The sequence below is a fragment of the Schistocerca nitens genome, chromosome 2, assembly GCF_023898315.1.
Source record: "Schistocerca nitens isolate TAMUIC-IGC-003100 chromosome 2, iqSchNite1.1, whole genome shotgun sequence".
In the NCBI taxonomy this organism is placed as follows: domain Eukaryota; kingdom Metazoa; phylum Arthropoda; class Insecta; order Orthoptera; family Acrididae; genus Schistocerca; species Schistocerca nitens.
In genome coordinates, this window is record NC_064615.1 from 396,228,267 (window position 1) to 396,244,816 (window position 16,550).

Genomic DNA, 16,550 nt, shown 5'->3' on the forward strand with positions numbered 1-16,550 from the left:
TCGGTAATGCTCTTACAATCCATTAGTTTACTCATGTCGAGCTCAAAGGGGCGATTTGTAGTGATAACTTAGGAGAAGAACGTCTACTCGCATTACAAATGAAGATTGCAAGAATCCGCGCCAACTCTTCAATAAGAAGTGTTTACAACCAAATGCGACTCCAAAGTAAGCAACAATTTATACTAAAAGTGATTTCAAAATTATCTCAAGATAGTAACTTAGTTTTACCGAAATCGATTACCTACAATAAAGTTTTCTATAGCGATCTCGGCTAAGAAGTTCTTCTTCTCCTAAGTAATCACTACAGATCGCCCCTTCGAGATCAACATGGGTAAACTAATAGATATTGTGCCACGCCAGACACTAAGGAACGCACACAGACTACACGCATTACAAGAGAAGATTGCAAGAATCCGCAGCCAACATACTTCTTCTCCTAAGCTCTTACACATGTTTCGATGGCTGATTTTGATATCGGTCTACATCAGTTCATATCAAAAAAGAAAGATATCAAAAGAACAGAACAATGATTGTCCATGTAAATACTGTCATTTTTCCAGTGGAAGAAATATATCAGTTGTAAAAAATTTCACACTTTATCCTGACAAGTTACTCTCTGGAGCGCCTATCGATAAATGGAAGAATGTGTCACTATACAGGAAACACCTGAACTCACCTGACAAAATGTCGGACGTTGTTCAGGGTTATCTTCTGAGTTCTTTTGGTATGAAGGACACTTAGTCACCGGTTGCTGGTAATAGTGCAATAACGTAAATATGATTTATTCTGGTTGTTATCTCAATTCTCTTTCTCTCTGCGAAAATACCGTCACAACAGTGAAAAATCCCGTAATATGTAATCATCACAACATACAGCACAAAACACAGAGTAATGCAACAACCTTCAGATGCAGCATTTCATAGGTGCGAGAAGAGCTCCGTATAGCTTCGTCTGTTAGCTTATCTACTGCATCCAGTGAACCAATACACGACGTGTATATCGACCAACTCTTCGTCAGTACACCTATCCAAACTGCTGCGTAATACTGTTAACGTACAACAGACACTGCCAAAAGGAGCAAACCGGGAGACAGAACCGAGCAATAGTGAGTGCAATCTTGAGGACAAAGAGTAAAGTATATATTATTCTTGTCGGCAGCAAATACCGTGACTGAATGGAACAAATTTATTTCCAAATAACACACTCAGCATACACGATCGACATTTGCAATGTTGTGCACATACGTTGATGAGTCACTAAATAAATCGCAAACTTACTCGTAGCTCAATAATGTGTTGTAAGAGTAATATGTGGCGCACATCCACGATCATCTTGTAGACGCCTGTTTATGGAGTTAGGCAATCTGGCTACTGATTCACCGTATATCTATTCTTCCATGACGTTTGTTGTAAATAATCCACCGCAGTTCAAAAGGAACAATGATGTACCTAATTACAATAACAGAAGGAAAAATGACATTCATTTGTCCACAGTAAGGTTGCCTTTTGCACAAAAAGGGTGCTTGATGCTGCAACAAAAATTTTTGATAACTTATCCAGTGATATAAAACGTGTGACACACAGCAAAGGAAAATTTGAAAACAAAATAAAAAAGTTTCTCCATGACAACTCCTTCTATTCTGTAGAAGAAATACTATTACTGCAATGTCTAAAAGGCGGTGGGTAGGTTCAAATGGCTCTGAGCACTATGGGACTTAATTTCTGAGGTCATCAGTCCTCCAGAACTTAGAACTGCTTAAACTTAACTAACCTAAGGACATCATACACATCCAAGGCCGAGGCAGGATTCGAACCTGTGATTTGTGACTGTGGGTAGGTTCAAATGGCTCTGAGCACTATGGGACTTAATTTCTGAGGTCATCAGTCCTCTAGAACTTAGAACTGCTTAAACTTAACTAACCTAAGGACATCATACACATCCAAGGCCGAGGCAGGACTCGAACCTGTGACCGTAGCGGTCGCGCGGTTCCAGACTGTAGCGCCTAGAACCGCTCAGCTACCCAGGCCGACGCGGTAGGTAGAATTACTAACAAACATCAGTGGATATTAAAAAAAAGAAACTTTATAAATGTTGATCATGGAGCCATATTTAAAAATTAAGTTGGGATGTGTATGTAAAATTACTCGTTCCACATCATTACGGCTGATATTGCAAATTATCCATGGAACATGAAACTAACTAACTAGGATAGAGACATTAGAGTCGCTTTTACCAGTCTGAAATTTATTTTCCTTTTCAACTTACTCCCGTTGTAAACTTAAACAATCATCCCATCGTTCGACAAGGCGTTAAAAGCCTGCAACATAGAATTCTTGTGGCAGCGTTCGCGTCTAAAGCGTGACCTCTCGGTATGTATAATAAAGTTTATTTGGTTCCTTAAATTGCTGCAATCCACAAACCGATGTGTCCTGGTGGTAGCGAAATTCCCCTAGACAGGGAAACAAAGTGCCATCGGTGAACAACCTGGCCGGCCAGGACGCTCCTTATTTGTGACTTTTTGTCCTTTGCTGAATTCCTACATCCAATTAACACGAATTTCCATGAAATACACCTCTAACCATACACGGGACGATTTCGCTTTGCACGATCTCTGGGGACAGTCCGCCACTCACAAAAATCGCTCTGTTATAGTCGGATACACATTCATAACACACCTGTCATCTTAATCTGACTGCTGATCGGTAACGACTGGCTGCGGAATACTGTGTATCGGCCACCTTCCAAGCGACATGTTCGCCACGTTCTACAGGCGCGAAACTTAAAACGATATGCGGTATTCTGGCATTTGCGGCGTATTTATTGACTTACCTTCGTAACTTCAGTGCAAAACAAATAGAAAGATAAATGATGATAAAACGTCAAACGAAATGCAATTAGTGCTGTATTCTCGCGTTTGCTACTTATTCATCGACTTCTCTTCGTAATTTCACTGCAAAACAAATACAAAGATAAATGGTGGTAAGAAGCCAAACAAAATGCAATTATTAACTAACGGATCATCAGAGACCAAAGTACTCGGAAAAAATCCTGAATAACTACCGAAATTTTGTCGGTAAAGTTCGGGTTCACCTTATATATTCAGTTGTAGCCCCGAGACTTTTCTGAGACGTACATTCCACACAGAAAAGCCTTACCAGTTGTGCAGCTCAGTCCCCGGCAAAGAAAGAAAGTTTAATTACGTAACAAACATATTTCCAATTACGAGTTCATACACTATATGTAAGAACGATTTCAATTATAGTAATCACTGGCCTATTGCTTACTTAATTTACGGCTTGATAATATAACAGGCCAGTTTGTTTATTAACATCAATTTTCCAAGTCATTGGAAACCACCGAGGATGTGTGTCGCATCGAACGGTTCAAAATGGTTCAAATGGCTCTGAGCACTATGGGACTTAACAGCTGCGGTCATCAGTCCCCTAGAACTTAGAACTACTTAAACCTAACTAACCTAAGGACATCACACACATCCATGCCCGAGGCAGGATTCGAACCTGCGACCGCAGCGGTCGCGCGGTTCCGGACTGAGCGCCTAGCATCGAACGGTGGGGGTGGATCATTTTTCATATATGTCAATCAATTAAATTTTTAAAAATGTCGAAAATCGGTAAAGTTTGTGGCTGTTACGTCCAAATAGCGACTACAGATACTGAAACGCCGCTCTGTAGGGATGCTAGTTTATCCCTTGCTCGCTGACATGGAGCCACAGAAGGTTACCCAGGAAGACGGGCCGCTCCGCCGGCTGAAAGCCGCAGGAATCGTTCACATTGCCACCCCGATAAAGTTGGCAATATGAACTTTTTTACCACGGAGGAAGCACACAACTGAGCTGCATTTGGGTCTATAAAACCACGGAGAGATGCTCTCCGAACCCCATTCGGTTGCAGACCTCTGAAGGTATCACTTCGTTCCTGATGGTAGTCCGGCTGTTTCCGTCATATTTATTCATACGAGTTGGCTTCCATCACCTTGAAAGCTGCCTTGTGCTGATTCAGTTCAGTTTCAGTTAGGATATCTGGCGACACTATTCTCTTGGCTATCTCGGTCGGTTTTATTACGCGATTACGCCGCTTGTAACGCGAACAGCCTGAATCAAGTTTTCATCAATGTTGAAGTGGTAAGTGTGTCACGCTGTCCCTATTTTTGCTGTTCGTGTCCGTAACTCCTCATAGTTGGACACCTTCTTTCTTGTCCGCTACCGGTAGCTGAGTGATCAGCGCGACAGAATGTCGATAGTAAGGGCCCGGGTTCGATTCCCGGCGAGGTCAGTGGTTTTTCTCCGCTCAGGGAATGGGTGTTGTGTTGTCCTAATCATCATCATTTCATCCCCATCGACGCACAAGTCGCCGAAGTGGCGTCGAATCGGAAGACTTGCACCCGGCGAACGGTCTGCCGACGGGAGGCCGTAGTCACCCGACATTTACATTTATCTTCTTTCTTGTTATTTACCTCGAAGAGATCATTTAATTTCTCCAAATACGGATCTCTAAGGACTGCATGATTTATCATCGGTGTTTTAATGTTTTTCCGTGTACTTTAGTCTTAGTACAGGAAAACGGCTGTTTACAAAATTTTGGGTTTATATCGACCTGATTGCATTTATTTTGCTTTAGACAGACAATATACTTCGATTTTTTTCTTAACAGCTGTCTGTTACTTGCTGTAAATTTCCCGCTAGATTGTGTTTGTCAAACTCGGACCCTTCTATAACGCGATTTTCCTTTTAAATGCATCCCATTAAATCAAAAAGAAATTGTTCCCCAGCTTGCAGCGTCTAACTGTGGGCAGTGTTCAGTCAAGTCAGCTTAAAATGAGAGGCATGTAATCCATTACAGATATTCTAATTTTCATTCCTGCACTTCTTATCCTTCATGAATTCAACTACAAAGAGTTTTAAATCCAAGAATCGTTCTAAGAATGTCTCTTGACTTAACCAAACTACTTTGCAGTAATATATAAAATGTCTATAGTCCTCATTCAGTTCCATCGAAACAGTTGCAACTGTCAGTGGAATAATACATAGGACTTCAGAAATTTTACTATTCATACCATTATTATTTTCAAGTACTACATGCCTGCAAAATTTAGCACAAGGTGTTTCTTGATGTACTGAAAAATAAATCTCGACTGTCGATCATTGTAATTCTTTGCTCTTTCATTGTCAACTAAATCTTTAAATTCTTTATGCATGGTATTGTAATATAGTTTCATAGGAAATTTGTCGTACCGGTCGCTTATGCGACTGCATAATGTATACTGAGTAGTCTCATCACTCTCTTCTTTCATTCACATTCATTTTCAAAGCCTGGTGACGATAGAGCGCTAGCCTGACCTTTTTTTGTGCAAACGCGCCTTCCATTTTCATGAAAATGGACGCTCGTAAAATAGCTGCGTTAACTCAGTTATTGTCGAGAATGGAGGGAATCACCCGGTGACGATGACTGTAGTATTGCAGTTTATTGGCATATTCACAAAATCGTTGAAATTTTCTCCTGGACGGAGGGCGCTCTTTTTTACAACAAATAACATCAAGTATTGCAGATCATATGTCTGTTTTGTTAGTAAAAAAGTCACTGAATCTTTAAAAAAACATGAGGTGAAAAACGATATACGCAAGTATCCAGAAGCGAACCTAGTACCCTTCACTTCACAGTTCACAACTCTATCAACTACACTGCGGCACTGATGTGACAAAAACATTGTATATAATTTATACAGGTATCTAAAGGCTGCAACCATAAATTTCATTACTTGGTATTTAACTATTGCACCAAAAACGACGCGTTTTTGATAAATCATCAACGCGCTGCAGCATCGAAACGGCATACTTTCTTAGCAGGCAAGTTGCAACATGAAACACATTAAATACAAGAAGCCTCTAAATACTAATATGTTGTTTCCCGTTATTTTATTCCAACAGAAATACAGGGTGATTCAAAAAGAATACCACAACTTTAAAAATGTGTATTTAATGAAAGAAACATAATATAACCTTCTGTTTTACATCATTACAAAGAGTATTTAAAAAGGTTTTTTTCACTCAAAAACAAGTTCAGAGATGTTCAATATGGCCCCCTCCAGACACACGAGCAATATCAACCCGATACTCCAACTCGTTCCACACTCTCTGTAGCATATCAGGCGTAACAGTTTGGATAGCTGCTGTTATTTCTCGTTTCAAATCATCAATGGTGGCTGGGAGAGGTGGCCGAAACACCATATCCTTAACATACCCCCATAAGAAAAAATCGCAGGGGGTAAGATCAGGGCTTCTTGGAGGCCAGTGATGAAGTGCTCTGTCACGGGCTGCCTGGCGGCCGATCCATCGCCTCGGGTAGTTGACGTTCAGGTAGTTACGGACAGATAAGTGCCAATGTGGTGGCGCTCCATCCTGCTGAAATATGAATTGTTGTGCTTCTTGTTCGAGCTGAGGGAACAGCCAATTCTCTAACATCTCCAGATACTGTAGTCCAGTTACAGTAGCACCTTCGAAGAAAAAGGGACCAAAAACTTTATTGGCTGAAATGGCACAGAAAACGTTCACCTTAGGCGAGTCACGTTCATACTGAGTTGTTTCCCGCGGATTCTCAGTGCCCCATATACAGACATTGTGACGGTTGACTTTCCCGTTAGTGTGGAAAGTTGCTTCATCACTAAACACAATCTTTGAAACGAAGGATTCATCTGTTTCCATTTGAGCCTAGTCAACAGCGCCTCAAGCGAACAAATGTACAACTAAATGAAACTTTATAGCTCCCTTAATTCGCTGACAGATAGTGCTTAGCTCTGCCTTTTGTCGTTGCAGAGTTTTAAATTCCTAAAGTTGTGGTATTCTTTTTGAATCACCCTGTACTATAAATGAGGCGTTTTCGAGACGTCATCAATGAACCGGTGCTCTGGCAGCTTATATTCCCAATATAAAATTACCAAATACGGAGTTCAACTCCACATGACTTAATCCAATATGGCGTCACCTTGGTTCTGCTTGTGACTCCAAATAGACGTTGACTCTCATTGACCATTCTTCTCTCCACGAAGCAAAAATTCAACTTGGCAGGTTTTCCTATCACAGTGATGTGGTGGGAAGCGAAATACCAAGTGTGACGCCACTAACCTCGACCAGCTTGTCGTTCACTATCACTTTCACGTCCCGTGAGAGGATACCTTTAGCGAATGTGATAGTCCTATTTCATATCCCTGCAAACTGTTACATGCCGGTATTTGTATGGGTTGACGATTTAACAAATCACTCTTCCAGAAATTCATACACGAATATAGGGAAACTTTCATACGTGTTGCAGTGGCAAGTAACATCCGACACGCACTTCAGAGTGGCTTGCGGTGTGTAGGACTGTGCGCACTCTTGATTAATAAATGTTTCTCGATGCAGCACAGGAACAACTTGAACCAAAAATTGGAGAATATCAGACAGGATTCAGACGACGCCGTTTCTGTCCAGAGCAAACCTTGAACCTGAAACTAATCCTTAGACGTCAGAGAATTTGTATTAAAAATCTGGTTTGCTCAATTGTTGACTTTAAAAAGCCTATAAATCAGCTGACCACGAATCATATTTCCCAGTAATAGAAGTACAAGGTTCAGGTATTAAAACAATTTCTATCGTAAAACAGTCACTGACAGATACAAAGTCCAAGGATAAATATATGGGGAAACTCTAAGATCCTTTCAAAATCAGAACTGGAGTAAGACAAGGAGATGAGCTGTCTACATTACTTCTCAACTGTGTCCTTCAAAAAGTGATACCAGAATGGCGCAAACAGAAATCAGTCCTCTAAATTGACCACCCAATCACACAGTAGAGGCAAGTTATCTAGAGATTCCAGGCTGTGGCTAAGCCATGTCTCCGCAGTATCCTTTCTTTCAGGAGTGCTAGTTCTGCAAGGTTCGCAGGAGAGCTTCTGTAAAGTTTGGAAGGTAGGAGACGAGATACTGGCAGAAGTTAAGCTGTGAGGACCGGGCGTGAGTCGTGCTTCGGTAGCTCAGATGGTAGAGCACTTGCCCGCGAAAGGCAAAGGTCCCGAGTTCGAGTCTCGGTCGGGAACACCGTTTTAATCTGCCAGGAAGTTTCATATCTAGAGATTGCTAGAATTTGCAAACGATTTAGCAATATTAACTCGGGACATCTGAACAGCCTAAAATCAGATGGAACTCGTGAAAGAAACTGTGGAAACAGTCGGTTTCCAGAGGTCTTTTGAAAAGATAGAATACGTCACCTGCAACAAAGATGCAGGAAAATTCGTAGAGACGAAAACGGCAAAATTACATCAGTTTCATAGTGTCAGTATGACGGTGAAACTATTCAGGAAAACGGAACCGAAACAAAGGCAAACGAAACTAGATGCCAAATGATGGAAACTGCATACCGACGTACCCAAAATACACTCTCAGACAAAAGAAAGACGCACCACCAAGGAATTATCCGAATGGGACGTAAATCAGTAGATGTGATGTACATGTACAGACAAACAAATGATTACCATTTCAGAAAAATTGGATGATTGGTTCAAGAGAAAGAGTTTCAGAAATTGAGCAAACAATAACGCGATACCACACCTCTGGCCCTATCAAGCAGTTATTTGGCTTGGGATTGATTGAGAGGGATGCTGGATGTCCTCCTAAGGAATATCGTGCCAAATTCTGCCCAATTGGCGCGTTAGATCGTCAAAATCCCATAATGCTCTAATACGTACCATAAAGCTCTAAAACGTCCTCAGATGGTGAGAGACCGGTAACCTTGCTCACCAAGGTAACTTATGGAAAGCACGAGGGAAAGTTAGATAATGTCTGTCCTCAAACGGCGAGAGTTTCTATGCTTGCTTCTTACTTACCCGACCATGCGGCCACCAAAGTTTCCGGATTCCTCCCCAGTTGAGAACGCTTGAAGCATTATGGGTAAGGTCCTCTCACCATTTCGGGATTTTTACGATCTAATGCCATAATATAGAGCATATCAATCAATGTCAAGTCGAGTAACTGTTTGCATATGGGCCAATGGTAAAGGAACGCGTGACAGACTTGCTAGATTTCTGAAGCTCTTTCTCTTACCTAAATCATCCATTTTTCTGAAATAGTAATCGTTTATTCATCTGCGCACGTACATCGCATCTACCGATTTCCGTCCCATTCGAATAATTCTTTCATGGTGTGCTATTTTTGTTTGTCTTAGATTGTAATGGCTCAAATGGCTCTGAGAACTATGGGACTTAACTTCTGAGGTCATCAGTCCTCTAGAACTTAGAGCTACTTAAACCTAAGTAACCTAAGGACATCACACACACCCATGCCCAAGGCAGGATTCGAACCTGCGACCGCAGCGGTCGCGCTGTTCCAGACTGTAGCGCCTAGAACCGCTCGGCCACCCCGGCTGGCCTTAGATTGTGTCTTCGATAAAAATGTATGTCCAAGCACACAAAACTAAGATATTACAGCTTAGTAACTATACCAGGCTGCCACTATGGATCAAAAACGCTTATTTTACTCAGGAAACAGGAAATGAAAACGGTGAGAAAAAAGAAAGCAAAACCGTAAGAAGAATTCTAGGCCCAAGACTTGTAGACGAATAATACCGACTCAGAAGGAATCAGGGTATCAAGCAATACACAAATATCCGCAGTAACATTAGAATAAGCAGGTTAAAATTCTATGGACACATCGAACAAATGAACCTAGACAGACACGCAAAACAATTAGTCGTTTTTCTTCAGTAGGAGCGAGCCAAAACGGATACTATCAAATGAGTAAGAGATCAAAACTGATATCAAATGGGCAAGAATTATTCAAGAAGACATGAAACTCCGTGAAATCTTCGGGTCCAAAATTCAGAAATGTTGATCAAGAGGAAAACCCAAAAAAGAAGACTACAACAACAAGGTCTGAAGAGAGAAAGGACGCCCACTGTAAGAGACTTAAAAAATATGGGTACAAAGGAAGACAAATGCCTACCACTAAATACTTCACGTACTCCTGATAGACTTATCCGCAAATGATAATAAATAGTTACAAACAAGCAAAATTCCCGATGCCTATAAAACAGCAGAAGAAATATTATCCTCGCTCAGCCCCAGAATCCTTCAAATAATTATAATGTCAATAAATATGTTGTAGGCAAAAGTAATAAATATGACAATAAGAAAATAATAAATAGAACAACATCCGAACCGAATACAGTGTGGTTTCATTTTCAGATGTTCTCCTCGGAGGAGAACGTGCAGTGTAGTGGGGATAGCAGAAAGCCTTAACGAGGAATGTGAGAAAGGAAACTATGGAGCAGCGTCCTCACCTGGCGAGGTTGACGCGCGCCTTCTGCCCGCCGGAGAGCGAGGTGCCCCTCTCGCCCACGACGGTGAGGTCGCCCTGCGGCAGCAGCTCCAGGTCTCGCTGCAGCGCGCACACCCGGATCACCTCCTTGTACCTCCGCCGGTCGTAAGGCCGCCCGAAGACGATGTTCTGCCTTATGGTGGCCGCAAACACCCACGGGTCTTGGCAGGCGTACGACACTTTGCCGTTGATTTTGCAGATGCCTTCTTTCACTGGGAGTTCTCCGAGGAAGGCTTGTAGTAAGGAGCTCTAAAAGTAAGCAATGTCGCTTTTGGCAATAAAATTATACTAAACTGGTAGCTCTAAGTAACGTGAAAACCTTTTTCTGCATGCTAGTTAACATTAGTACTAAGTAATGACATTGGCGTTTCATTATCCATACTTAGATGCCAATAATAGATGCATAATATCACATTTCTGTAATCTGCTCGCAGACAATATTCCTCACTAAATCGATTAATGGATAGTATTAAAAGTTGAAGGAATAATTAACTCGGCTCAACAAGAAGCGAAAGACATTTGACACTGTAAGGACAGTTTATATGTCAAGTACATTAAACGGATTGCTTAAGAAGTTGTATACAACAGATATGCAAAGACGAAAAAACTGTCATAAGGCAGGATGAGAAATTGAATGCACTCAAAGCAGGCAAAAAGTGAGGAAATAATTTAATGAGGTAGCAGTATCGAGACACAAAATAAACGCATGACCACAGAAACCCGCCCTCTATGTCTAAGGTAAAACGTTAATGATTATACTTTAGTCCCAGAACAGAAATGAATTTTTACGATGACAGTTAAAAGTAAAATGTAAATTGTAGAATATTGTGATGCTCTAAATAATATAGTAAAGATAGTTAACTGTATGAGAATTTCATTATTGTATGTATTAGAAAATTCGCGTACAGTGAATCTCTGGAATAAGTGACTGATAAATAACGTCTCTGGTCATTATTGTGTGGTTTTCGTATGCAATAGCCTAAATTTCTGATTCTGGGAATGTAAAAGAATTTTATTACGAAATAATGTTTTATAAATTTGGTGAACTGCACTATACTGTGGGCTTGAAAAGTTGTATGGAAAATATTGGTTGTGACTGACGACATTTATGGGATGGGAATACTTATAGAAGCTTACTATATCAAGCTGGACGGAGCACTGAAAATTGGTCTGTAAACTACTGGCGATAAGCGGTAAGAATGGTGTAGTCAGTGTAGTACATTTAACTAATACTGTAGACATTCCAGAAGCGCGCAATACGTGTGTGAATTACGACCTTATTCCTTTCCTACCTCACACTGATGTGAAAACCGAAAAACGTTTGATATTCCAGAATGGTTCTCTGTGAGTCGCAGAAACACGCAGAATTGATTTTGGGTGAATTTATTGAAAATGGAATAGGAAGCTTCGCCATCTTGCTGAGCTACGATAACATTTGATAGCGAGCTCCATACGTCGATAGCTTGCAAGTTGCAGCCTCGTCAGAGAGGTAAGTTTGCTTAGAAATACAGTGCGTCTATGCCCGACGCGTGTCATCATAGTAGGCGACGAGGCAGTGTGGTTTGATGTAACGTATACATAGCTAATTGAAAATAACGTATAAGTTTAGCAATTCCAAGTTCGATTACGTTCAGTTTTTAGAATATTTCAACAATATTAAAACGTATCGTCAGTATTGCCTTTTGCATTAGTTGGACGTTTTTGGCTCTCGCAGTTCGTTTACAAAACCTGAACCTTATTTCGACAAAAGACTTTCAAATGCGCATATGAAGTTGTATTGAAGAACTCAAATTATCAGTGTATTCGCTTCGTCGGTCGGCGCTTATTTCAGATCAAACCTCAAGAATGAGAGACCGTGATTCCCGCAATTGGGACGAAACGTCAGGTAATAAACACATATATCGACCACATCCTCTCTCCAGAAAGCTTTAAAGGAGAATTAGATTTTCCTTGTTTAATTTGTGCGTATTGTCAGGCGGAATTGATATGATACGTACGTTTGGAAACAACTTCGGCTTAGCATCACTTTTCTGAGGTCGTTTGAGTTGGCGCCGTAAGCCTATATGTATAATAAAAGCAAACGGAGTTGTGTCTTTATAACGGTGCTTACTGAGGCTGCGAGACTGACTTATGTTCTCTTACTTTTCTTCGAAATAAAAGCAGATCAGGAATCTCTTTAATGTAATAACAGATATTTAAAGTGAGTTAAATGGAATGTAAGCAAGACTTTCCATGGAATGGAGTAAGACTTTTCCACATAAAATAGTATACCTAGTAAGTTTAGGAATGACTGCAGAATAGAATGAACGACCCCTTTGAATCTAAGGCAGACATATAATTTGAGTCTCCATGAGGTTTACGTGTGATTGGTTGGAAATATTTTTAGAAATAAAAAGACAGAAAGCGTCATCAGAATTTTTCTTCAAACAGCTTCACTTTTCATCATAATTCGACGTTAATTACATACTCTCCTCTCACTGGTGAACTACTTTAGTGAAGGAGTCCATCCGCTTTTTATTCCATTCCATCCTTTTCCGTAGTGATGTCCTCGAAGTCCATCCCTCAATTTATAAAAAAATGGAGTTCACAAGACACCATAGGTTGGCTGTACGAAACTTGAAGCAACAACTACAGCTAAACCGAAATCGCGCAGACCTCATGTACTGACAGGGACCGTCGAACATTGCAGAGATTAGTTGTAAAATATCTCATACGATCAGCAGAAGGAATCACTCGTGAGTTCCAAATGTTACCAGTAATCCAGCTAGCATAATGACTGTGCGCAGGGACTTAAAAAGAATGGGCTACAACGGTGGAGCAGTTGCTCATAACCACACATTTCTGTGCTCAGTCCTAAACAACACTTGAGGTGATGCAAAGAGGCTACAGGACAGCAGATGACTAGCAAAGAGTGACTGAAGTGGCGAATCACGCTACACCCTGTGACAATCCGATAGAAGGGTTTGTGCTCAAATGGCGAATTTCTGAAAAGCGTTACCTGCCATCATTTGAAATGCCAACGTCGAAGTATGGAGGAAGTGGTGATGTGGTCTCAAGGTGTTTTGTGGATAGTGTGTGGTGCTTAAGAAAATGCGAACAGATATGAACGTATTTCAAGGTATTGTGTACTATGTATAGAGGAGGAACAGTTCGAAGACAATGGTTGTCAAATATTGTAGAAAGAAGAGAAATGAAACACTTTCCTCAAGCATATCTAACACAATTTATTTCTAAAATAACAGTATGGATTCCGCCATCCATATCCCACAAATTTGCACCGCTACATTTCATACTTTGGCAATATCTTAACATCTCTATTGAGTCCTTCTAATGATACCTTATGGACTTGAAATTTACTTCGGTTTGCAATAATATTCATCTGCAGTGATATTACTGAGGATTACATTTTAACCTTCTATCTAGTTACGAAATAGAAGCTGGTGACGAATTTCGAGTTTGTGAGCGAGAAAAGAAATTAATTTCACCCATATTCTATGACGAAATACGCCATCTGCAAGCATATATCATTTAAGATTCGCTGATTCTATTGAATTAAATCGTTAACTCGGCTGCTAACTTGCTGGACTCTATCGTCTTCATCAAGCGCGAGCTTCCATTTTTATCATCAGAGAACGGCTTCATATTGGCTACATTAGTTCATGATAATAACGCGGAAATGGCTTATGCCAAGGAGGAGCTCTCGGCGTCCATGGACTACGATTGGCACTTGCTATGCGGCGTCCCTAACAACGTCATCATTCATAATCAGTTGGTAAACTATACGAAGCCATCCTCTGTGATCTTGCTTTGTAGAATTCACACTTGCATGCACAGATTGCTAAATGTACTTTTTCATCCAAAAACTCCATCGCGAAGACTCGTAGCCATATCACGTCTGCTCACCACAACTTAATGGACGATGAATCTTCATTTCTCAAGGGAATGCTGAAGTATTATTAGTTTTACAATCTTGAACTTGATACACATATAATTATACATGTATATATGTTTTATTCAAATTTAATTATTCCAACACCCTTGACGACTCTTTATGGTTTTAAATGAGAGTGCATTGAGGAGAAAAAATATTTCCAATTACTCTTAAAAGACAAGTATCACAACCCTGGCCATTGATTCTGGGCGCTGTGGTATCATCCTGTGCCCTTTTCTTTTGTGAATGGATTATAATATGTGTGAATGTGTTTCAACCAAAGCACGAAACGGTTTAAAATTTTGTGAGAGTCTGCTTAAGTCAGTCCCTAACTAATTTACCTGAGAACTTCTCTGTATCTAAAATTTTAATCCCTAGTGTGGGCGATTTTTCTCGATGTATGTTCTAAATTTCTAGTATCATGCAGTCTTAAATGGTGTAAGGAATTGTTATCCTTTCTGATCTCGTTGAACATTGTTCGTCTTTAGCACTGGTAACATTCGAAACGTAGAAACCTGTGACTGTTGGGAAAAAAAGGAAGTGTCTCAACTAGTTCATCCAGTTTGCCGTCAATAATTTGATAATTAGATGAAGGGTGATATTTCCAGGACAGTTCATTTAATTGTTTTAGTTAAAAGACAACAGCAAAAACGAATGCATTCAAGACGTAGCATCGATATTTGAAAATAAGTCTTTTTCTCCGAACACAACACGTTTCTCCCTTACGGTACCTGGCACGCAACGGAATATGGAAAATCTTTTCTTTGGTACACTGAAGCATCTAGATTACTTTTCAGATCTCTCATGTAAGGACTTCTAAAGTGCTTTGTAAATTTGGAAATACCACTATAAAAGATAAATTATTGCCGAGGGAAAATGAACTGATTCTAATGAATGACTTTCTTCAAAATCACTTTTTTCAGATTTTAGAAACAAGTTATGCAGAAATTACTTTGATTATAGGGAGACTCTCCTGTTAGCAAAGAAAAATTGAACATGTAACTGTTGAATTTTTTCAGTCCGTTCATGCAAATACATACGGTACGGTTCAACAGATATGGTGAATGTATTGCTCACTGCACTCAATTATGATAAGAAACGCAGCTAGTTTCAGTCACTGTTAGCCCGTAAAGAAGTTGGGTGCAGTAATGTGTGACATGTGGTGAACTAAATTTAGTCCACACTTGTCACGGATTAAAGACGGTTTGAGATCGTCGCGAAAAGTTTCTTCACGACGAGGTAGAGCGCTTGGACTAAGCAGATACTGCAGAAGTCCCTCTACGTTACAAAAAAATGGTTCAAATGGCTCTGAGCACTATGGGACTTAACATCTGAAGTCATCAGTCCCCTAGAACTTAGAACTACTTAAACCTAACTAACCTAAGGACATCACACATATCCATGCCCGAGGCAGGATTCAAACCTGCGACCGTAGCGGTCGCGCAGTTCCAGACTGAAGCGCCTAGAACCTCTCGACCACACCGGCCGGCCCCTCTACGTTACAACTAAGGAGATTAAATAATGGTGATAATTTGAAACTACGTTTGGAAGTAGGCAGACAGGGTATGAGGAAAGATCAGTGGGCACAGACTCACTCACCTTACCTGCCCCAACAAGGCCGACGACGCCGACCAGCTGCCCCTGGTGGACTCGCAGGTTGACATCGTCCAGCGTGTTCTCGCTGAGAGTGTCCACCCATTTGGCGGTGACGCTCTCCATGATGACCGCTTCTTCTTCTTCCTTCTCTTCCTTATCGTAGTCGTGACTCACCCCATTCTGAACTATGGACAGCTTCGACGTATTCATCACGTATTCTTCATTCATCAGAAAAGTCTGTCAAGGGAAGCAATATGCAGAACTGTATTATCGAAGCAAGCAAGTGACTGTATGAAGGAAAAGATGTTTATCTAGTATACAGATGCAGCAAAAAAATTGCAACACCAGAAAGAATAGCAAACAATGAAATTCTAATTACTGTGTGTAGGCAGTGTATTAGCAAGAATACGCGAAAAAGTTTGTAAGTAATTTGGGTTACGCACAGCGCGAAATTCAGTAGACAGAGCTGCCACATCTGGCTGTAACAATGGCTCTCGAGTCGAATTGAAATTGTATGACATGTACGGGTCCTTCGTACTGCTTCAGCTGTACGGCAGAATTCATCAGTACTAGTGCCTGGCGAGAGGTGGTGTGCCAGTACCTCGGCAATACATGACTGTGTTTTCAATGGGCTTGAGACCTGGAGAACGTTCTGGCCATG

General features: G+C 40.7%; 1 protein-coding gene across 1 annotated transcript in view; it reads right to left on the reverse strand.

Moving 5' to 3' along the window:
- The window catches only part of LOC126236243 (ATP-binding cassette sub-family C member 4-like), a 294,541-nt gene that overhangs the window by 71,815 nt on the left and 206,176 nt on the right, over positions 1-16,550 (reverse strand). The window contains exons 9-10 of the mRNA XM_049945386.1: positions 15,893-16,126; positions 10,325-10,611 (exon numbers count right to left, since the gene is read on the reverse strand). Of these exons, the coding sequence (XP_049801343.1) occupies positions 10,325-10,611; positions 15,893-16,126 (521 nt within the window). The remainder of the gene's footprint in view (positions 1-10,324; positions 10,612-15,892; positions 16,127-16,550) is intronic.